Source organism: Ipomoea triloba, chromosome 4, assembly GCF_003576645.1.
Source record: "Ipomoea triloba cultivar NCNSP0323 chromosome 4, ASM357664v1".
NCBI classification, from domain to species: Eukaryota; Viridiplantae; Streptophyta; class Magnoliopsida; order Solanales; family Convolvulaceae; genus Ipomoea; species Ipomoea triloba.
Window position 1 is genome coordinate 26211654 of NC_044919.1, and position 25485 is coordinate 26237138.

General features: G+C 37.3%; 1 protein-coding gene across 1 annotated transcript; it reads right to left on the reverse strand.

The window, feature by feature from the left end:
• Positions 1-20345: 20345 nt before the first annotated feature.
• Positions 20346-23991, reverse strand: LOC116015327 (FT-interacting protein 3). The gene has a single exon (XM_031255364.1). The coding sequence runs from the start codon at positions 23742-23744 to the stop codon at positions 20676-20678; it is 3069 nt and encodes a 1022-aa protein (XP_031111224.1). The 5' UTR covers positions 23745-23991; the 3' UTR covers positions 20346-20675.
• Between the last annotated feature and the right edge of the window lie 1494 nt (positions 23992-25485).

Genomic DNA, 25485 nt, shown 5'->3' on the forward strand with positions numbered 1-25485 from the left:
TCATTAATGAAGAAAATGATTTCTTGCAATGAAATAGAGTAGAAATCGAAGTTGTTATATAAAGTTACGTTTTAACTACAGTGTATACTGTGTATGTATAGCAAGGTATTTAGTGTCGTTCGGCAATTAGATTCCAACAAAATCAATATATGGAAATTAAATTATTTTAATAAAAATTTACACTTAAACAAATCAATTCCTAATTTTAGTGAATTTAGTCTTAACAACCGGTTAACCTCCGATAAACAACAGTTTGGCAGCTAACTTGTTCTTACCAGAAAAAAATAACCACCCATATATACATGTAAGTAACCAGCGACTGTTTCACTGGTCGCCATCTTCTTATATATATGTTGGTTGCCTTCTTTGTCAACCTAAAAGAGTAACCACACCTTCTATTTTGACCTATAGAATGCGACCTTTGAATAGGCTTTGATATTAATTAAAGGCAACCATTGGTCTCCTTCTTCAGCGATTTGAAGATGGCGACTGGCGGTCATGGTTGTTGTGTGCTATTTCTTGTCAAAAATAATATTCTTATAATTTTTTTAAAAATGTAGCCTTGTCATTGCCTTTTTACTGGTAACCTAATGGTTACAACTAAACAGGATTTGATTGCAGGCTTTCACTGAATTTAAGTATTTAAAAGCAATCGTTAAAATTCATAGGTCTAATTAGTTTTTGGTATAAATTTCATAAGCATATGTGACCATTTTCCCTTTTTATTATTCTTACTCCCTTATCGTTTCTCTATTTAATTTTTTTCCTCACTAAACGTTCATTTAATCACGCATTCCAATTATTCTAGGCACAACGCAACTCGGACAAGGAGGGATGATGTTGTTGCGTTGAAGCATATTGTATGCAGTCGCGAGGGGTTTAAGAATACTTCTTCGCTTACTCAATCTTTGCTTGTTGGTATTGGTGTTGATGCTCAAACTACTCATGTGAAGAGACGTAGGGTGACAAATAGGATTAGCTATAAGGCTAGGTTGTGTTACTCAATTTTAGCACTTGCTAGGTGAGGTAAAAAGCAAAAAGAATATTCTCCTTTTTTTCCTTTAATTACATGGTGGCTAGCAAGCTGGATGTTTTTGCAAGTTTGCTAAAAGTCACTTCTTGCTGCCAAAGTGGCCATTTGGCAGTTTTTTTATTTTGTATTTTTCCTTTTGTTATTATATATATATAGAGGATGATTCACGTACGAAGAGTCCCCCAAGTGAAAGATGGGGTAAGATCTGAGTCGTTGATCTAATCTAGATCAACGGCTCAAATCAAGAGAAAAAAGAAAAAGCGCGCTCCCTAGAAACGGGATGCATTCTTCTCCTACCATTGTTGAACTAATGCAAATTATGCACCTTAAGGTTCAAAATTATACACCTTAAGTTTCAAACTGAAGCACCTTAAGTGTTAAACTGATGCACCTTAAGTGTCAAACTAACGCCCCTAAGTCCCTTAAGTGTTGAATTGCCGCACCTTAAGTGTTAAAATGTCCCACCTTAAGTGTTTTAATCGCGCATCTTAAGTGTAAAACTTATGCACTTTAAGTGCATAACTAACGCATCTTAAGTGTTAAAATGGCACACCTTAATTGTAGAATTTATGCACTATAAGTGTAGAACAAACGCACCTTAAGTATTAAAATGGTGCACGTTAAGTGTTAAAATAACGCACCTTAAGCTTTCAACAATACGCAACATTACCAAAATGTCACCGCATTTTTTTTTAATTTATCTTCATTCTAAACTGTTAATTTTTGGAAGATCAATGGTTATGATTAATCCGCATGTTTCACCTGTGAGAGCTTTCGCATGGCTATGTTTTATATATAAAATTACCATAAATATATATATATATATATATATATATATATATATATATATATATATATATATATATATACTTATTTATTGAAAGTGGGACATTTTTTAAAGTGAGAGAAAAATCTACTATACTAATAAAAGCCAAAGAGAGTTAGGCCTAAAATGGCTAAAAAAATAACGGTCATACCTAATTTGACGGTCAAATTATTTAAGCAAATAAATGGTCCAGATTATTTAGATCTATATTTATGTTTAAGATTACCTAATTTAACCTTACTTTTAAAGCTTAACCGTTAATTTTCAGTGTGGACTTTTAAAGCATGTATTGCAATGAAAGTGGATTGAACATGTGGCCTTTAGATCTTCAGTCTGACGCTCTCCCAACTGAGCTATCCCCACAACCAAAATTTACTTTTATTTTAAAACTAACAAACAGAAACCATTGTGTAACGATAGTTAATCATGTCCCCGTTATTGCTTTGTATAGTGATTATTGCATCTTCCAACCCATTAAAACATAGCCACGATTATTACGTCCATGCATGGGCTAATCGATTTCATTTGAAGAACATGCAAACTAATCAATTACATAAAATACTACACCAAACCCTTTGCTAGCATCTAGATTAGTAGATTTTGTAAAGTTTTTATACGATTTTTAGGAAATGTAATGTGATGTGGAGGAGTGAGAATGTAGAGAGAAAAAAAATCAAACCTCCTGCAAAGTATTGAGTTTTTGCAGGTTTGTGGATATCCCAACATTTTAATTGACTAGGCATTTAATGCGGCGTGAAAACCAAACACAATGCATTACTTTGTCTTTCAACTTCTTGCTCAACAGCTATTACATAAAACAACAACGCTATAGTTATATCTTTGAGTAAGGTCCATATAATAACACGAAGTAAAGTCATGCATAATCACAATGATAGGAAATGAGCTGAGGAATAGGAATCAGAATTAGGTCTAATTAATGAAGCCAAACTGGAAATAAGGAAAAGAGTAAATTTGCTTGATAACGGATGCCTTTTAACTAGAAGGAAGTCTTTCTAAAGATCATTCTACACTCTTAGAGAATTTAAGGACATTTTTATGACTCATAAGTGGCTAAGAGGCATTTCATCAAACACCTTGATATTGACATCCCAAACTCTCATTTTCTCAAATGTAAAGTAAAGTCAATTAAGCCCATGAGTCTAGATTAGGTAATTAGTTCCTAATCGGAACTCAGTCATGTTAAACAACATCATCAAAGGCAAGTCTCTTCTCCCCTACTTAACCAATTCAAGGTTACATCTCCATAAACCTAATTTACATCCCTATCTCTCTCTAAGGAGATTACTCACTCATGATTATAAGGAAAATAACAAGGAATTTGTTGGGCGGAAGTCAGTAAAGGGCCATAGGGCAAAGTCCAACACCCAGTGTCTCGAACAATGTGATGGCAGTCTATAAGAAAATAAAGTTGCGTATTCGCTAAGCACTTGATCCTAACAAGTGGTATAAGAGCCAGGTCACGGATTCGGTTCCCAACAATAACATATAAAAATTGGTTGGTGCTAGGAGGGGGAGGCCAAGTCGAGCAAGCACCCATCTATAGCATAAGAAAAGGAAATTTAATATAATTAGAACTTGAAATGAAAGTGCAATTGTAATTGTAATTGGAAAAATGTAGGGTTCTACAAAATTGGAGGTTTTTTCTCAAGCCATAGTGTCTCGGATGTTGCCCTCACAAACAATATAACGGTTACGTGTGATGATAGCTCATACTAGCAGAAACTACCTCACGGACAATGGTTACATGTAATGCATGGATCCACGTAACTCAATGGTTACATGTAATGCATGGAGCTAGAAGGGCTTTTAGAAGTTTCCCTCACGAGTTCTTGTTACGCATAATAAGGGCTTGTGATAGCAAAGACTACTTTGCGGATGTTTTCTTCATTCTAGTAAAGCCTTCTCGTGTTGAGGAGAAGATTGGAGTAGATAATTTTCGAACCATTATAAAAACATCGCATCAATTTCTCTATCCCATAATCTTTATTTATATTAATCGCTTGACATCAACCATTCATGCAATATTTACTAACCACTGCAAAAAGTACGTTCAATTTAGCTACAAATCAAGTGATGCAAACTTCATCCTTCGATTGTGAAAAATCTTGACCGCATTTACATTTAATAAAGTTTTAAATAGTCTATTCAACCCCTCCCCCAATTTATAAACATTTTGCTTACTTGGGACCAACAATTTGATTAGTTATTAGTGATATGTTAGGAAATAAGATTATGAAAATAAATATTTTCAGAAAATAACAAGCACAAAAAATACGAAAGGAATTTCTGGACAAAGGTAAGCTTGAGTCGTGTACTTACTACACTGTCCTTAAAACCTTATTTAATTTGTACACTCCGAAGGTGCTAGGAGCATTGTAGCCTAGATTTTCAAGAAAACCTTATTTAATTTGTACACTCCCAAGGTGCTAGGAGCATTGTAGCCTAGATTTTCGAGAGAGAACTATATATTTCGTTGTGTGTAAATGAGCTACCTCCCAAGGTGCTAGGAGCGTTGTAGCCTATTTCGTTGTGTGTAAATGAGCTACCTCTCAAGGTGCTAAGAGCGTTGTAGCCTAGATTTCCGAGAGAGAGAACTGTATATTTGTAGCCTATTTCGTTGTGTGTAAATGAGCTACCTCTCTAGCACCCGTCGTTGTGTGTAAATGAGCTACCTCTCAAGGTGCTAAGAGCGTTGTAGCCTAGATTTCCGAGAGAGAGAACTGTATATTTCGTTGTGTGTAGTGCGTTGTAGCCTAGATTTTCGAGAGAGAATTGTATATTTCGTTGTGTGTAAATGAGCTACTTCTACCATCTGGACGAGGCTCTTGATTTGCAATCCTGCGCGCGAGAGAGAGCATCTATGCTATACAATTCACTAAGCCTAAGAAAGGCGCTTATATAAATAGTGGTGCAAACCCACTTCCCAAACCAATGTGGGACAAAGCCTTATTCTAAAGCTTTCCCACCATTTTTCCAACTCAAATGAGTCAACTTTGAGAGCCAATTTTCTCATTCACCCATTATCCGTTTGTGCGTACAATATATTAATCTCTTCGTCTAACTACGAAGAACCCGAATCCACTTTGATCCGACCCAAATCGGAAGTAGACCCCATAAATTTGTACCACAAAATAGCCACTTAAATTGCCATTTTTATGCTATTTTCCAACATGATATTATATGTGAGGTTGCCTAGATAAATTTTAAATCTATTAATGTAACGTTGTAATAGCTGTCCCACAAAACCACAAAAGGAAGAAGACAACCGGTTCGTTAATCACACCTGTGATAGCAAAACCATATTGATAAAATTAACGTTATCTATATGTATGTTACAATCAAGACAACATGTCCAAAGGATAACAGACAAACACTATACATAAACGAGAAGACTAAATCAACCTTAACTATTTGTTTGTGATGATTACCATGAGCATTTAGGACAGGCCAGCAAGGCTAAGAATGGACAGGTCAGGTATGTTAATTACAATAAGATATTCTGTCTTAGAGAAAAATATCCCCCATTATAAGTTCATGATACTGTACTCATATAACAAAAGTTAAATGCCGAATCAGTTGGGGAAATAACTTTTTTTAGTATAAGTTTTATTAATCCAAAATCAATACGTACAAAATTGTGGGTCCCGGTTGATAGGATAAAAGTCTAGAGAGTGAACGGACTTTTACAACTTTTTAAATCCTACTCCAGTTGAGCTCCATTTAAGAAAATAAGTATAGATTAGAGTATTTCTAATACTTATTTGAAACTTGAAATTTAGCTACAGTGCACAGAGGAATTAATTTGTATAAGATAAGATGTGATTGAACACTTAAAAATTAATGATGAAATAAAATAAGCAGGACTTTGATTCAATAAAAATAAAAGTAATAGGCAATAGATTTATAGTAGCTTGAAGGTGTTGTAACCCTTCTATTTTACTCTACTCCTATCTCCAGGAGAAATTTACTATATCCATCACTTCAGTACAAGATACAATTAATAACTCTTAGTGCTTTGGTCACAAAGCCAATACTAATAATCTCAAGATTTCACAACTACTCCTTTGTTCCTTTCCTCTTATGAACAAGGCTTAGTGCTTTGATCACAAAGTAACACTAATCTAAGGATTTCACAACTCCCCTGTGTTATTTTCTTTTATCTACCCTCATTAGTATAGATCTTTTATTCAAAGAAAATAAATTTCTTATATCAACTTAGTGAATATTAAGATTGAGTAGTCTCTTTTCTAATTGGTATATCTATAAAGCTTATAAGAATGAACCCTTCCATATATATATGTGTGTATATGTATCAAAATATATACTTTATTCGACTACAAGTTAAATTAAAGTATATATAGAACCACATCAAGTATTATTTTTTTTGGTAAATTCACTGGGTCTTTCTCCATCCGTCTAACGGTCCGGGTCCACGGGGGAATTGTCGCTTGTGGGAATCGAACTCAGGTTCGAACTCATTTGCCACTTGAGCTATCCCATTGGGTTACCACATCAAGTATTATAGCTAACCTTTAATGCATTCCTTTTAGTAGAAATTTATTGACACTTGACAGCAGGCTCGCTCCAGGAAATGGCTTTCAATCATTTATTTAAAATTTAAAAAAGAAAACAACTCTTTAATCGCTTATTCCACCTATTTAATAATAAAAGCCTTGATTTCACCTTCACAAGAAAGATGAAACTCCATTCCTCACAAGATTAGATAGTATCGAGGAAGGAGTAAAAAAAATTTGATTAGAAGATAAAATTTATGAAGAACTTGTCCATTGAGAAAAAGTTATCATCTCATGAATTTCCTCATACATTATATATACCCCATTTGTTAACCCTTCCCCTTGTAGTAAGTTCTTTCACAGTATAAGATAGAAATGGCAAAACTCCCTACTTTGAGTTTCTTCATTCTTTTACTGTGCCTGGTTTCCAATACTGTCCACGGGCTTCCAGCTCAAATTTCTAACATAAATCCTTTTGCCTGCTCTACTGCCATCCCATCATGCCTTTCTCTACTTTACCAGCACAATGGGCTTGACCGAGACTCCATTTCCACTCTCTACTCTGTGGACCCCACAGACATCTACCCCATTTCGCGCAACAAAAATGCCAAACAAGACTACCTCGTACTAGCACCATGTTCTTGCCAGGATGTTAATGGCACTGTTGCGTACTTCTACGAAACCCCTTACACGTTGCAACCGAAAGACACATTCGAATCCGTTTCCGTTAACTCTTACAGCGGCCAAGCGTGGAAGGTTGGGGGAGAAGAAACGTCGTATAAGGCTGGAGAAACTGTGACTATGAATCTCCTGTGCGGATGCGTGGGAAATAATGGTGGGAGTTCACCTTTGGTGACGACTTACACGGTTCAGCCACAAGATACACTGCCGAGTATTGCTGCTTTGCTTTCTACTCAAGTTGGTGATATTCTGAAGTTGAACCCTCATTTGAAGAAAAATCCAGGATTCATTGATGTTGGATGGCTGATATATGTGCCCATGGACACCAATTAATTTGGGTTTCTTATCAATATAATCTATCTATCTATATAATAACAGATCAGAAGTGGTGTAATAAATGTTTGAAGCCCAAATGTGTGTACTATGTTACGTTGTATTTCTTTTTCTTAATAAATGTAATCAGTTCCTGATAAATGCCCAGTTTCAATGTTCTTAAATGTTTTAGAATAGAATTAAGTTTTGATTATGAATAAAAAATAATATACATAATACATATTAAAACTGATGATTTTTAATTGACCGATCCTACCATAAAATTGGATAAAGATACAAATTGATCCATAACATTAACAGTAACTAGACTACAAATAAATAAATAATAAATCCAGTCCAACAAGAGTTTATGTCCAAATTAGATTGGGCCTTTGACTCGATTTAGCCCTTAAGACATACTGTAAGTGTACAAATGATACACATTTGGACCACCTTTAATTGGCTTAATTATTAGTCAAAAACATAGGTTATTTTATTAGGTGGTTTTGTCAGTTCGCTGGAACAGTTCCGGAGCAGCGTCAGCGAGCAGTCCAGTGGACGGAATTTATTCAAATCAGAATTCAGTCATCATGATCCTCATTTTACTCAGATCTAAACTTATGGCTGATCCTTATTTGGAGTGGTTTTCAGCTGCAAATATTAAGGGATGATTGGTTAATGGCTTGGCTATAAATATAGCTCTATCACATGGGATTCTAACACGCCAATTACGATTCTAAATCCCACTTCTATTATTCTTTTGAATCAGATTCTATAAGAGGATTTCATACTGGTTTTTCTACAGTTCTTCACGTGTTCTTATTCTGGTTGCTTGAAGATTCAGCCGTGTTGTTGAATCGTGATGTATTGCACAGTGTCAGCTCCAAGATGAGGAAGGCTTAGCTAGGAGTATTTTTTTGTAACCATTAGTGTAGGATGGTTGTTGTTAGACTCCTTGTAACCCTTGTGATCATCTAGTGGATTGGGCTGACGTGAAGTGCCCCGCAGACGTAGGAGTGGAGCTCCGAACTGCGTGATCAATTCTGGTGTCTGGTTCCATTTTTATCGCTTTATTTTCTTGTTGTTTATTTATCTGTTTTTATATTTTAATTCTTTCAGATAAATATTTCCTTTAAAATAAAGTTGGAACCTTTAGCTAAATTGTACATTCAAGATCTACAATACAATTTCAATTGGTATCAGAGCCCGGGGACTTAAGTTATTAGTCTAACCGATATGGCTAAGAAATTGTGTTTCTTGAACTTACAGTTTCACAGTGCTTTATTGTTTTGGTTATACGCCTTTTTATTCATCTCACTGTGTGTTAAGTACTCTAGGATGGATAAGCACCGACCTCCTCCAGAACTAACCGGAGAAAACTATGCGTACTGGAAAGCTCGCACCAGAACACATCTGAGGGCCCAAGGTGTATGGAAAACAGTGCTATCCGGATGGGTTCATCCTACCAAAGACGGTGAAAAAGAAGGAGATCCAAAGGTGTTAAAACCAGAAGTTGAATGGGATGCTACAGAGACTATTACAGCAAGCTTCAACGCTAAAACCTTAGATATTATATTTTCTTTAATACATGAAAGTCAATTTAACTTGATTACAGGCTGTGACACTGCTAAAGAAGCTTGGGAAATTTTAGAGACCACTTATGAAGGCACGACTTCGGTCAAGTAGTCCAAACTTTAACTAGTCCAGAGTGATTTTGAAGACTTACGTATGAATGAGGATGAAAACATAGTAAGCTTCAACGAACGAGTTCAAGAGATTGCCAACCGTGCTGTCACTCTGGGTGAACCATTTTCACAACAAAAATTGATCAAAAAGGTTCTCCGTTCTCTCCCGCCTCGGTTCAGGATGAAGGTAACTGCTATACAATAACATTCCGGGTGGGAAGACCAAAGCTTGGCTCAACTTATGGGTAACCTCAAAACTTATGAGATGGAAATATTGACTGACGATTCTAGAAAACAAAAGAATGTTGCCTTCACAACTGACGAACAGAGTACTGTACCAGATCCAGACGAAATCGAGGATGATGATCTAGTTGTTTTGTTAACCAAACATTTCAATAAAATCTTGAAACAGGTCAAACAAAAGAATAGCTTCCGCGGTAACAGACCTCAAAACTTCAACGGATCAAAATCTAATTCAACGAGTGGATCAAATTACAAGCCCACTGCATCTCGTACAACCCAACCTCGAGAAAGAACAAGTGGCAAAAACATACGATGCTATGAGTGCGAAGGCTACGGACATGTTCAGGCTGAATGTCCCACCTACTTGCGAAGAAAAAAATCAATGGTTGCGCTAACATGGAGCGATGATGAAGCTGACCCAGAAGTTGAAGCTAATACAGAAGAGGTTACTGGCAATTTCGTTGCTTTCACGGCCAGGATTACAACTGATCCAGAAGATGAAGATGAAGATCCAGCTGACTCGGAAGGTTGTGACTACAACTCGGCAGAAGATCTTGAAGCCCCTGTTTTTTCTTATGAAACCGAGTATAAAAAGTTGTATTCAAAATGGGAATGTTTACTTAAGGCAAATCGTAACTTGTGTAGTCAAGTAGGGATATCAGAAAAAGCCATCAATGTATACAAAGATCAAATAAGTGAAAGAGATCTACAACTCAAAGCAGCTTCTGAACGAGAAGCCAAGCTGAACCAGGATGTGGTCAAGCTTACACAGGAATTAAGTTCACTCAAGAAGCAAATCCAGATGATGGACACCACATCGACACTTGATGAAATTCTTGACACAGGTCGGCAATCAACTACCAAATATGGTCTCGGCTTCACCGGAGACAAAAACAATGGGCAAACTATCTTTGTCAAAGCTACTGGACCAGCTCCAGAAGATACTCTAGAAGCTAGTACAGCAAGGCATATGAACTCAACAAGGCATCGTCGCAATATGGTCTTGAAGTATAGACGTATTTCTAAACCTTATAACCCTATTTGTCACTATTGCAGGATTCGAGGACACACCAGACCTGAGTGCTACTACTTTTACAAGAATCAAAGGGCCGAGAAATACATTCACAAGCGGATTGCACCATTTGTAAAACAAGTTTGGGTCAGGAAAGCAGATTTTATATCTCAGTTTATACCACATGCAGCACAAGGGAAAAATGATTCTCGAGAACTAGTGGAAGATGAAGAGATTGGATTAGAGAATCTACATTGAAGGATCATCGTCGAAATAAAACCAGGTATTTTATGTTTCAATAAGCAATTTTTTTGCCTAATAAGAGTTTACTCTCTTTTCAGATCAAGAATTGTGTTCGGATGTGAAATCTCTAAGGTTTATTCGAACTCAGTGATTCGTTAAAAGCAGAAAGAAAATCTCTTATGAAGTATTGGTACCTTCTACTCCTTATTCTTTAGTTGGTATTTTCTCAATACCTATGTGTAAGTTTTTTCTTTTTGTTCTCTTCCTGGTTTGTTTTTACGTTTCTCGTGTGCTATGTATGCTTTCTTAAAATGTGCCTAAGTTGTTTTTTTTCCTTGATTCTATCTGTGTTTTTTTATTTTCTCTGGACTGTGCTCGCTTTATCTGTTACTGAACCTACTTTGCTTGGTTTGCTTGTATCTGTTCTAGAGTTAATCTATGTGTTTCTCTGAATTGATGTTTGAATCTGATTTTAATATTCTTTTTGTGACTTTGTGTTACCTGTTTGGTCCGGTCATGACCGTATGTGACTTTGTGTATGTGCTTTCTGTGATATCCGTTATGATTTTGTGCTTAAATGTGCTTTATCTGAACGTGTTTACTGATTTATGTGCTAATCTTCCTGCTTTGTTTGACCCTATTAATTTTGTTTGCATTTGTGGCTATAAGTGTTTGTTTTATATTAATTGCTGAATTGTCTTCTAGTTCTGGGTTTCTCGTTTCTATTTTACTTATGCAGGTTCATGTGACAACTTCAAGGAAATTTTGGGCCGAAGCAGTTCATACCTCTTGTCACACTATCAACAGAGTTTATCTTCGTCCTGGCACAAACAAAACTCCGTATGAAATTTGGAAAGGTAAGAAGACTAATCTCAAATACTTTAATATATTTGGTTCACGATGTTTTATTTTGAAAGATAGAGCTCCCACGGCAAAATTTGAACCAAAAAGCGACGAAGGCATATTCTTAGGTTATTCATACAATAGCCGTGCTTACCATGTTTACAACAAAATCACAAAAGTCATCAAGGAATCTGCAAATGTTGTGGTGGATGATCAACCGAAAGATGTTTTCGAAATACCCCGATCTCGACTGGACTACTTCACAAATAATCCAAAACCTCCTGCAAATGCTCCAGCAACTCCCACAGATAATTCAGCATATACAAGTAATCCAGAATCTCCACCCGGTACTCCAGACTCCTTACCAAGTGGGCCAGACTCTCTAGAAACAGCGTCAAAACCCTCTACACCTAATACGGGTGCGATCTAGGTCTATAATCCAGCTACAACTCCAGGTTCACCTATAGACACTCCAACACGTATACAAAGGAATCATCAAATATAGAACATCATTAGAGATCCCAGCTCTGGAGTTAGAATTTGAGGGAGAAAACGAGATTATGTTGAACTTACAGGATACGCATGCTACACATCAAAAATCGAACCAAAGAATGTAAAAGAAGTACTAAAGGTCGAACCCTAGATCAAGGCCATGCAGGAAGAACTCGGCCAATATGAAAGAAATAAGGTATGGAATCTTGTCCCTAAACCTCACGGTGTTAATGTTGTAGGTACAAAACTTGTCCCTAAACCTCACGGTGTTAATGTTGTAGGTACAAAATGGATATTTCGAAACAAGACAGTTAATGTTGTAGGTACAAAATGGATATTTCGAAACAAGACAGACTGGATCAAGGCCATGCAGGAAGAACTCGGCCAATATGAAAGAAATAAGGTATGGAATCTTGTCCCTAAACCTCACGGTGTTAATGTTGTAGGTACAAAACTTGTCCCTAAACCTCACGGTGTTAATGTTGTAGGTACAAAATGGATATTTCGAAACAAGACAGTTAATGTTGTAGGTACAAAATGGATATTTCGAAACAAGACAAACTCAGTAGGTAACATTGCTCGGAACAAAGCCAGGCTGGTAGCACAAGGATACTCCCAAATTGAAGGCATCGACTCCGATGAAACTTTTTGCTCCTGTAGCTCGCCTTATATGTCTCTTACTATCAATTGCTTGTGCACTACAAATCAAGCTATATCAAATGGACGTCAAAACGGCATTTCTGAACGGATATCTAAATGAAGACATTTACGTCGCTCAGCACAAAGGATTTGAAGATCCAACTCATCCGGACTACTTATACGAGCTTGACAATGCACTATACGGACTTAAACAGGCCCCAAGGGCATGGTATGAAAGGCTGACTCAATATCTACTCCAACATGACTACAAGAGAGGGGGAGTAGACAAAATGTTAGATCAACCATTTGGAGGAGCGTGTTTTTTCTCAAGTTGCAAGGGATGAAGACCCTACACAGGGTGATGAGGGCACTCCGTCAGGCTCCTCAGTCCACTAGATTGATGATCACTTTGGCAATTTTTGTGTCAAAAAAAAAGGGGGAGAATAAAGTTAGGGGGAGCAGCTCTCTTTGGTGTTTTGGCTGCTTATTTGGTCAGCTCATTATGTTCTGGTTGACTTGAATTTGCCTTATTTGCCTTTAAGTCACTTATGTGTTTTTATATGTGTCTCTATGGCTATATGACTTCTTATGTGAAAATATGTTATGTACTATGTGATGTTATGTGTTGTCAACCAGTCCATGATGAGTTAAGGTTTTTGGTTGTGGTTCTGAGAAAAAGCTTCTGCAGTGGTTTTCTTTTGGATGTCTCTTTTATCAGATTGATGGTTGGTTATATCAAGTGTGGCTGATACAGTCCTAGGTTATATCAAGTTTGGCTGATACAGTCCCATATAGTGTCAAACAGGGTACAACTCTTTTTGGTTGTGACTACAAATCTTCTGGGCACTCCGTCAGCTTCCAGTCTTTTTGGTGTCTGGTTCCATTTTTATCGCTTTATTTTCTTGTTGTTTATTTATCTGTTTTTATATTTTAATTCTTTCAGATAAATATTTCCTTTAAAATAAAGTTGGAACCTTTAGCTAAATTGTACATTCAAGACCCACAATACAATTTCACATACTATTATATATACTTGCATGTTGGTCCGATCCCGAGCAAGTTAAAGTCTAGAAGGGCAGTCATTATATGGTCCATAATGCATTGTGGACCATGGGTCATAGTTGATACTGCGGTTGTGTTGGACTGATACTACAGTTGTGTTGAAAGGATACTACAGTTGTGTTGAAAGGAAACTGCAGTTGCGCGAAACAGAGGTCGTGTCATCCATCTGGAACTGCAGTTGTGTTGAACAGATACTGCAGTTTCCTTTCAACACAACTGCAGTATCTTTTCAACACAACTACAGTATCAGCTATGATCATGGTCCACCATGCATTGTGGACCATGGTCCACAATATAATTTGCGCTAGAAGGGTGGCGGTAGGGAGGAGAGGGAGGTGGCAAGTTATGCTGTGGACCCAGGTCCACCTTGCAAGGTGGACCTGGGTCCAAAACTATGTCGTTTTTGTCTCTCTTTTTTTTTTTTTAAAAAACATATTGCTGAATATAGAGTTGTCCAAAAATGTGTGAATGTAGAGGTTTCAAAGTGTGAATGTAGAGTATAAAAATCTTGAATGTAGATTTATGATTGTGTGAATGTAGAGTTGCCCAGAAATGTATGAACGTGGAGGTTTCAAATTGTGAATATGGAGTATAGAAATCGTGAATGTAGAGTTATGCACGTGTGAATCTGTAATAGAGTTAAGAAGTTCTAGCAACTTGTAGCCCTGTAGTGTGTGAATGTGGAGTTCTCAAGTTGTGAATATGGAGTATAGGACCTGTGAATATAGAGTTTTGAATGTGTGAATGCATAACAGTGGTAATATAATTACTAAATATATAATCCTGTAATGTGTGAATGTGGAGTTTACAAAGTGTGAATGTAGAGTATAGTGTATATGAATGTAGACCCAGGTCCACCTTGCAAGGTGGACCTGGGTCCACGACATAACAACCCGAGGGAGGTTGAATAGACTTTAAACAATTTTTAAAATGAGTTAAAAGGAAATAAATTTCCTTGCAATGGAAGTCTTAATAAACTTGCCAAGTTTAAAGAAAATGTTTGTAGCTTAGTTTTGTTGTGAGTGTACGTATGAAATTGAGTACGAAGGTTAGCTAGTTGCAAGATAAGATATAAAGTAATGTAAGAGATTTATAGTAGTTCAAGAAAACATTTATATTTCACTCTTCCCATTCTAACCCAAGGATAATTTCACCATGTATTGCTACCAGTTCTTGGAATAAGCTATGAACACCGCGTTGACTTAATATTCACTGCCTAATCAAACTCTAGCCAAGGTTAGCCACCAAGTCGCATTCCTAGGATGATCTTCTAACTTCTTTCAATTGAGAAAGATTATTGATGTTTAGATCTTGGACTTTCAAAATCAAGATGATTCTTTTTTGTCTTAAAATATTTGGTAAAGCTTTAATGAACTCTCTCATAAATCTTTCAACCAGAATTTTCTTCTAAGCTTGGGGTTCTCCATTTATATATGAAAAGGGTAGAGCGCCAACTTGAAACTCAAATTTTCCTATTGTCACTCAGCAAGTGGTAGCCAACCAAAACCTACCACAATCTCCAAAAATTCTATGCCAATTCCTTGATATGTGCTACCATGAACCATTTTCCTAATATTATATAAGCACAACTTGGTTCAAAAAGACTTCTTCTACTTATCATCATTTTTTCTTGTAGCTAGTTGGTGTCAAACAAGTTGGCTTGTGTATAACAACTCTTTTATTTGTCCTCGTACGAACTCCTTCTTAGGTTGATACACTCGGATCCGTTTGTCTTGAAAGAGTATAAACTTTATCTCCTTTGCAAGTGGTGAATGTAGAGAATATAGGTACTTTTGGATGAATTGTTACTGACAATTGTTTGTATTGAATATTTTTGGATAGGCTAAATGTAATTTTTTTTATTTTATTTTTTAAACTATAGCATTAGACGTTGTTAGAACCGACGTCTAAATTTCGTGCCGACAAAACGGGCTTAGCCCACCCCGCCCCTCGAAAAGGGCAGTGCAGGCTTTGATATTTTGCGCCCGTATTTTGGTGAGCTTTTTAGCCCGTCCTGCCTAATTCACGGGCTTTGGCGAGACAGGCTTAGAATACTAACTGCTCAGGGACTACTGTTGTATCCCCATGAGATTACACTGAAAAATACAACACAGTATCGAGTTGATTAAAGACTGATAGGTGGAAAGCATGTTAAAGATGTTGAACCACTAACCCCATCCCTTGTCCCAACGCCATCGAATGTTGATGAAGAAAATCTCACCCCTTATGTTCGTGACCTACGTATTTCTGTCAAACTAAAGCGAACAGTGAATGATCTAGAAGTAGCCAGTCGAATTATCAATCAACAATTGGATATTGCTTGCACTGATCTTGCTACTGTTTTACTTCGACTGAGTCTGGCAGATGTTGAACCATATGCTACTGCTGAACAGGACAATGAGGAGGAACCCTCAGCATCTTAATTTTTCTATTATTCTGACAAAAAGGGGGAGAAGTATTCATTGATGGGGAGTAGTACTTTGTTGGAGGAGTTTCTTGAAACACAATTTCGTTTGATTACTTGGTTCTTACAGGCCATTTTACGTTTGATGTTAAGTTTATTTGGATCTATAACTTTAAACAATTGTCCTTTGAAAAAAACACTTATGTGCAAACAAAATTTACAAACCAAGTTGTTAATTTTGCATAAACAAGACAAGTAAAAGACATACTCTTGAACTTCTTTTTTAAAAATTCAAAAAACGTTTAATAGTCTATTCAACCTCCTTTTAAACTTGTAGCTTATCCGAGATCAACATGGCTAAAATTAGATAATTTAGGACTAAAAATAATGAATTTTATAGTACTACGATGAGACTAAAAATGACAAAATCATAAGATAGAGGATCAAAATAAAATTAGTCTTTATCATTTTCCATGATTAAGTTGTGAATTGCTAGTTCTTTCTTCGGTAATTGAAACTCATCATGCTGAGTTTTTATGCCTTGTGACAATTTGGTGATCGACTTGGGTTGAACTCTGGTTCTTGAGTTGTAAATATTGCTTAAAGCTTGATAGTGCCTCTTATACTGCATGCCCTCCTTACTTGTTCACTATGATTCGATGATTAGCCCATTAAGATCATTTTGTCCTCAAAGTCGATCATACAAAATATACTAGATAGTATCAAGTATATAATTGTGGATCGGAGAGTAATTTGGCCACTTGGAGTGAACTTCATAGCTCATACTTTTGTTATGACTACGGACTCTCAAACTGGTCAGGAGCTTGAGATACTGGTTCCCTTATTGTTTTTTTGATTTGGTTTCTTCTTAATGCTAAGTGTATAAGTATATAATTGTGAAGAGTAACATTAAAAGTACTGATAAAATTAAAAAAAAAGACAAATCAAATCAGTATCATGGTCATTAGGTAGATTAACAAGAAATTAAATGCATTATATATATTTGGACATACAGTATATTGGTAATGGTTCTTAAGTATTAGCAAGAGTCATGAAATGATTTAGGATATATATTGTCCTTTCAATTTCACAACCAATTCAATGTTAATAAGCCACTCCAGGTTTGATGGGTGCTTATCAACTAATTATCCTATATTAGCTAATCCCTCTCTCCAATAAATTCAGCCACTTAATTAATGGCAAATTGAATGTTATTTTAGCTACTCCCACTTGCCAAAAAGGTATTCATGGACATCTCTTTTTGAAGCTTTACCAGCTCCACAATCCCACTTGCCAATCTTGATTCCCAAAAAGTGGAGTAACACTTTCCTATACATGCTTTCACTTTTTACATATTTTCATCTATTACTGACATAGCATGCTCTGATCCGTTAAGAAAAATAAGCGGATCACAAGTTTTATTCATTTTTTTTAACAAAATTTAAATATGTAGTGGGAGTTTTACTCTTAAAAGACACTTATAAATTTCTAAAAAAGTGTTTTCTCCCCAGAGTCATACATACCATAATCAACCATAAAGGATGTGGCCCAACAATAATTTTGCTAATATCAGGAAATCTAAAATATTCTTCTTCTTGTCTAAAGATAATGAAAATAACACATTTTTAATCTCACTTTTTTCATATGATAACTATACAATGGATTTCAACATATATAAACTCCAACTTGTGTGAGTTTTTGGTGCATATATATAGCACCTTAGTACAACACACTTTGGATCGAGTTGCAAGCTAAGTAGGTTTACAGACAAGTAAGAATTGTAGAAATCAGGGCGCACTTCATACAACAGTTTAGAAGTTGAAGATGAAGCTCCAACATTTCCTCCTTTTTTCTGTTTTATCAATGGCTATCCTTGTCTCTTCAGGTTTAAAAATCCTTCTATTTTCATTTTTAGCCACTAATTAAATAGCACACCAAGGTGAGTGATTATAAACATTTTCAAACTTTATTCATGCAAATCTGCTTAGTCTATGATTCCACTTACACACACAAAATAACTTAAATGTCGTCTTAGTAGCGAAACTGACTTTTAGACTAGCAGTATATATGTTGGGCAGAGGCCGGTGAAGGGTCAAGTCCAATAATTGGTAGCTAAGGAGATTGTTGGGCGGAGGCCAAGGCCAAATCCAAGTCCAGTACCCTGCCTCTCGAAAATGTGATGGTATATAAGGAAATAAAATTGCGCATTTCGCTACAAAATATAATTTTTGGCGTAATAATAAGCGTTTGATCTAAACAAGTGGTATTAGAGCCACCTTGTGAAAATGTGGCCCGCTTGATCCTAACCATATTATATTCTTGTAATTTTTTTTTTGAGTACTATTGATTCCGTTACAATGTAGTATTTGTTCATAGCTACTTTTTCAACCAAATGAAGCACAGAGAGCCAATATCGCTTCCACTAAGGTTTAAACCCACCCCTCCCACGTGGGGGTGCAACTTTAATTAGATTAAAGTTAAAATATACAAATTCAATTATTATCATCTCTGGTATTATATTATTAGAAAAAGATTCTTGCAATGCAAACATTATATTATAGAATTTCTTGTATGTGTTATATTATTATGTTGCCATAATTCAACACAAATAAATCACAAACAAGAAAGAGAAAATTAAAGTGGCTTATATTTACTTAGCTTCTTTAATAAATTTGTGAATTAAGTTTGTTATTCATTGATTTTTTTCAGGGGAGAGTGTAATAATGAGTGAAGATGAAGGGAGGTGCATGGCAGTGATGGAATCAGATGGATGTAATCTTTCTTCCTGCAAGCTGCGTTGCTTCCAAGTGAAGAATGGGAATGGAGTTTGCTTAGCCAAGCTTCGAGAGGGCTATCAGTGCATGTGCTATTTTAATTGTTAGTTGACTTTTTCTCAAAAACCAAACATCATTAGTATCTACGAATTGAAACTGTATTTATGTTGTCGGAATCTCATCTGTCTCAATAGTAATAATGGTGGTGGTTGTGTTTGGTTGATGAGATAATTGTGATCATAAATCCCCTTCCCTCCTCAGTCCCTTTCAGTATGCAGTTGACTCAACTTGACTTTATTTCATCACTCAACTACTATTGTATCCCATTATTTGTTCCTGTTAAATGCAGTTTAAACGTTTTGAATCTAACAACTTTGTCTATCATTTTGTCGTTGGAGTTAATGCCCTCGACCTGGAAGCAAATTATATTGTGGACCATGGTCCACAATGCATTGTGGACCATAATCATTGCTGATACTACAGTTGTGTTGAACGGATAGTGCAGTTGTGTTGAAAATATACTGCAGTTGTGTTGAAAGAAAACTGCAGTTGCACGGAACAGAGACCATTCATCCATTCAACACAGTTGTAGTATCAGTTCAACACAATTGCAGTTCCAGACGAATGACACGGCCTCTGTTCCGCGCAACTGCAGTTTTCTTTCAACACAACTGCAGTATCAGTTCAACACAACTGCAGTATCAGTCATGGTCCACGGTATCACGACTGCGACCAGCTCAAAAGTTCTAAGTGATTTATACTGCAAATTGATTTAAAATAATGAATTTCACTCAATAAGTTAAATTCCATTTGAGGTTGGTTGATCTAAAATAATGGATTCTACCAATAAGTTAAATTCTATTTAAGGTTCAAACTGTAAGTTCTCTATTTTACTCTCTAACAATTGTCAAAGTGAAAAACAGAATTTGGTTTGCTTCTAGCTTTTGGAGCTCATTTTGAATTTTGACGTGCAACCCGGGGCGAAGTGAGAAAAAGTCAATTAACTACGCAATTTGAACTCTTTGGAAAGCTTATTTTGAGTTTTGATTTACAAACTGACATCCAATTTCTATGTGGGGCAAAGGGTACATAACTTTCTAATCCGTTCTAAAAAAAAAAAAAAAAGAACTTTCTAACTCCATTTCTTTCAACTCAATAATTACACTTAGAAAATCAATTCTCCATTCATCCTTTATTGATTTTGAATATATATAATATATCAAATTCATCATCTCAACTAAGAGAATTTGAATCCACTTTTACCCTACTCAAATCGAATATAGAGCCAAATTTTTCTGTGAAGCACGGTCCATGCAGTAGGTATCATTCTAAATACATCTCAACATGGACCATGAAGTAGCTATCACAGTCCATACCTTGGTCCATGGTATAATTTGCCATCAGCCACTGAGAAGATTACACAAGTGGGTATATGGTCAGTTTTGGAAGTGAAATTATAAAGGATTCAGCCTCCTCATCTAACAACAGAGACAAAAAACTAAGCATGTTTCAAGTGGAGAACTGTATCATCATCAGCAGGAAGAGGAGAATCTGATAAGAATTAAGTTAAGAAATAAGAGATATGAATTTATTTGATGGCCTCATAATCCAATAATCAATACAATATTGAATATCATCTAATCTACAATGGAATAGGAAAGAAAAGGAATTGTAATCCCTCCCCTGCTGCATATGAACACTACACAAGAAGTAGATTCTGGAGGGAGAGAAAAGAAAGGGGACTCACTTTCACTGCTATGCTATCCCCATATGTCTCTTCTTCTGCTGCCAAGTTTATTCCTTCCATTTATTTACTCAACCATACATACATACATACATATATGTTACACTTGAACCAGAAAAATTGATTGCTAATTACAACCTTAAAATCTCACAACAGCATGTCTGATTTTGCTGGCAGTCTCTTGAAGAAGTTGACGGGCACCGAGGGCAGCTTGCTCCTGAACCGGGGATGGCGAAGCATGAACAGCCCCACGAGAACCGCTATCACTTGGAAAGGAGTAACGTAAAGAAACACGGCCCAGATCAGTGCAAAGACGATGAATATGGCTGTAGCCCTAGGGTCCCTCCAGCTTAAAATGGCCAGAGCTCGTTCCCCTTGCGTTGCCAGGTCTCCCAAAACGCTCTGCACCCTGCCCGCCACAGACCTCAGCCTGTCATACCTCATTCTCACGATCTCGTTAGGCCTGCTGGATGGGAACGAGTCGAATTCCTCGTCCAGCTCATCGGGATGGACACTATCCGCCAGAGAAAGGCGTGCGTCCATGGCTGGTGGGTTCCTAGGCCTGAAGCGGTAGTTCCACACGCCAATCACGAACAGGTAGAGGAAAACCGTGGGGAGGATCAGCTCCGGGTAGCAAACCAGGATCAAGAACAGCACGTGCACGAGGATGGTCGTGAACGGGTTTTTCCAGTAGCAGATTCCATAGTACCATCGGTAGACAGCGCTAATCCCGGAGAAAAGCGCCAGTATGCGATTGAAGTTCGCCTTGCTTCTCCTAAGGCTAAACAAATGGTAATCCACATCCAACATATACTCGACCACCTCCCTTCTGAGAGGCGGCTCGGCCCTAGTCAACCTCGCAGCAACTAAGACCATTGCCTGATGGCGAAGCCAATCAATGTGCCTAACCGAGATAGGGTGCACGTAATGCATCTTGGGAAGCAGTGGCCTCCCATACTGTGCCACCATATTCACCCAAGCGGTGCAAGTAAACCGTATAGCTAAATGAAGCTCGCCGTGTTTCTTAAGACCAGATGGATGAAGCACTAGCAATGGGTAAAAATGGGTATAAATTCTGTCAGTTTCCAAAGTTGAGAGCCTAATTCTCACCTTACCAATCCTCTGATCTCTCGCGTCCTCTTTGCCATGGATGTGGCAATTATCGAAAACACCAATGGTTATCACAGTGCAGGGATCGAACACTTCCCATGTATACTGCTCGTTCCATCGGGGATTCAGGTTGTTGAGCACCGTTCTTGTTCTAACCCATTTGTTCCCATACTTGGCTATGCAATAAGCGTCGGTAAGCCTACCATCTTTCCCCTTCATTGGCTGCAGATTCTGGGCATTCAGAATCCCCAATTCAAGAATCCCAACACTGGGCTTCCTCAAGAGCTTGGATGAAGGTTGAAGATCACTGCTGAAATGCGTGGACTCGTCAAGAACATGGTAACCGGCATCCATACAGAGAATGACGTGAATTTTGCTAGAGAACTTCACTTCCTTCTTCTTCTCGTCCTCGTCTGCTACAGAAGGCCTGAGGAGATTAAACCACTTAGGAGGGGGAAGCTTGCTGGTTTCCCCTATCCTCGGTGGAATCTCTCTTATCGGAACCATCATTCTCCCAATCACTTCATCCTTACCAGGCCCAACTCTATCAACAACATCTATAATCAAATAATCCTCAAAAGGCTCAGAGGCGACGAGTATAATCTCCTCGTTCCACATTGGATTAATGTGCCTCTGAGCAGGCCTAGTAGTCCTGGCCTGATGGCCAAGCTGTAGCCTCACATAAGCCTCGGGCATTCGCCCTTTATCCGCAGGAACAAGATCTTGAGCCTCAATGACATGAACTCTTAGATAATACAATCTGGGAGAGAAATAGACCTTGGATCGCGTATGAGCCATGCTGTGAGGGCTAACACCATAAGCATCTGAATGCAAGGCATCAGGGAAGGCTTCATCTGCTTGTGTTCCCATCCAAACCGCCAACATAATTTCTCCTTGGTGGATCCTTTCCCCTTTCTTACCCACCAATCTATACCATTGAGGAGCCAAGGGGCTATCCGGGGGAACTCTAAGAGGAACTTCAAGGATATCAAATCCAACTCTCCCCACAAAATCATCCTTCACAAAATCCTTATCCTTCACGATTACCTCAATCATATTAGACTGCATATTCTCTTTCGCGAAGGCGAAAACCTCGTTCCACACCGGGTTTTGGTTCTTCTCAAAGTGCCTAGTGGAGGCTTTGTAATTCCCAACCCTAACTTCCACATAGGGATCAAGACTCCCGGTGATATCCATCACGGGGAGATCTTTGGCCTTCACGACGTGAACGAAGAGGAAATACATTTGTTCCACCAAATCATATGTGCTTGCGGTCTTGTCTCGACCCCAATACCCGGTTCTTGCGGCTAGAGGAGGCCTAGTCTCAACTAAGCCAAACTCCGGCCTTTGCCCACCCGGCATTTGCATACGCATTAACCCAGGAGGCATCGGTCCCGCCTTCATGAAATCGCTCCGGGGCTCGACGGTAACCGGCTTCTCCGGCGGCGGCGGCGGAGGACCGCCGCCGGCGCCGACAGAGAAAAAAGTCCGTACTTCCGGCTCCTTTTTCTTCTTCTTGGTCTCGCTCTCTATCTTAGGCTCCTCCTCGAACAAATTAGGGTTGATTTCTTGGAGCGGAGGTGGAGGGGTCGGGATTTCTCTAGGGTCAGCGCCAATTCCAGTATTCATCGGCTCGGGTTTAAAATCTTGGGGCACCTCCGGCGGCGGCGCAGCCGCCGCCGGAGCCTGGTGGCCAAGATTGGGGTTACCCAGACCCGGCAAAGAGTAGAGTTTCAAAGCAATATCGCCTTTAATATGCGAAAACAGGCCCCTTTTATCAAGCGGGTATCTCTGAATTTCAGCTTCGGACTCGGAAAAGGGAACAGAGAACCCAGAAAGCTTAACTCTCCCAAGAAACTTACTATGGTGACCATGTTTCCCCTCGCTATAAACCGTGACATCAATGGTCTTGGCGTGCAGGTCGGCGGGATCCGAAACGTTGAAAACCAGCTTCTCGTTCCACTGGGGGTAGAGATCCTTGTTCTTGGTCTGGGTCCTCTGGCGCTGCCCATCAAAGCTCACCTCCACAAAGGGATCCGCGGAGCCCTGCCCATCCTTGGGCATAAGATCACTCGCATCCAGCACCTCAACTACAAGCCTCGCCATCTAAAACTAGTTACTGTGCGTTATGGAAGAGAGATAGAGCGCACGAAACGTAACGTTCGGTGGCGCCACGGCGGGGCGGCGTTGTTAGGTGGCTATGGTGGTTTTTTGGGTATGGATTTGTCTACTTTTGTTAGAAAGAAACTGAATTGGGGAATGGTCCCCCGCAATATTCCAGTCGTATATCTCTTTGATTCTGTTGAGGTAACTAGGTAAGAGGAAAGAGGAGAAGGAAATTCAATTAAACAACCTAAACTCAATTAACGTTTCCTTTTCTCCTTAATTCTATGGGGGTGGGGCGCCCAGCCAATTAAATTCAGATCTTTAAAATTGTCTAATTTATTCACAAATTAATTGAAATTTTTCGTTATGAACTATAAATCCCCACTGTATTTTCCTAAAAACTTCCCTTTTAAGTGACATCATCTGATTAATAGCTACATTTATGTTTCAATTAGTAATGGGGTCAGTCAATTCATGAACGTTCAATGAATGAAAGTCACCTCATTGAGAGAAATGTATAGAAGGAAAAATTTGGAGGTAAAAATAGCATTTTCTGAACTATAAATAGCTAATTGTCTAAATAAAAGACTCATAATTTAAATGTCGCCTTGTCGGTCCATCACAAAAATAAATCAAAATTAAAAGTATTCAGAATAATGTAATTCATATTTACTAGAATATATTTTATAAGAGTATGATTCTAACAAAAAGAAATTATTGAGAGGTGTAATTAATTGTAATAATAACTTGTATACTATATGTATTTTTTTTTTATAATTTTATAATTTTTAAAAATTTTACATTTCTTTTTTTCGTTTTCTCTTCTAAATTGTTAATGACATTAGCATATTATATAATTCTTTATGTATTTGATGATTTCTAATTATTATTATCATTTTTAAATTTTCCAATGTTTTTCAATTTGGTAAAATTATAAACCAGTCTCCTAATTATAGAAAATCATTATTACATTTTTTACATTACTTATTTTTATTTAATACATCTTCTCTTGAGTTCATTGTTTTCAGACAAGATACATCCTCATTCTTCAAAGAACATAATTCTTAATATTGGACAATAATAATTATTAACGGAAAGTTTACTATACAGATTCTAATGTATTTTGCATCATGTATCATTCAAAAACCTTAGAAAGAAGTTTTAAATTTGTACTGAGTACTATAATGTTTCTAACGTATCAGATACAAACTCAAAATCTTACTCATTCGTTGTTTGATTGTTATTGGCGCGAGAGACACCTTACTAATTGACACATTGAATTTTTTTAATTATTAATATTAATTATTTTCTGCTTTATTTTTTATCTTGATTATTTATTATTTTGATTTTAATTAGTGTAAATAATTAAAATAGGAGCGTTATAGATGTTACTCGGGTATATTCGTGGAACCTAAGGAGAAAGTCATATATCATTCCTAGTAAGAGGAATGTCGTTTTCAACTGTGATGGGCGCGTCAATTTATACATTTTTTTTTATATAAAGAAAACATAAAATACAAGCTATGTGGCATTGGTAGTTAGGGGATGATAATAAATCATGTTAGATAAATATTATGAAAAGGAAAATAAATATTATTTATTTGAATTTGAGGATAATTAAATGGATATTGAGGACGCAAAGGTCAACAGCACCATAAACTTTGTGCTAAAATCGTCAAACTTTATCCTCCAAGATTACACGTATGTCGGTATGATTTTACTACTACGTCAAACTGTGTGG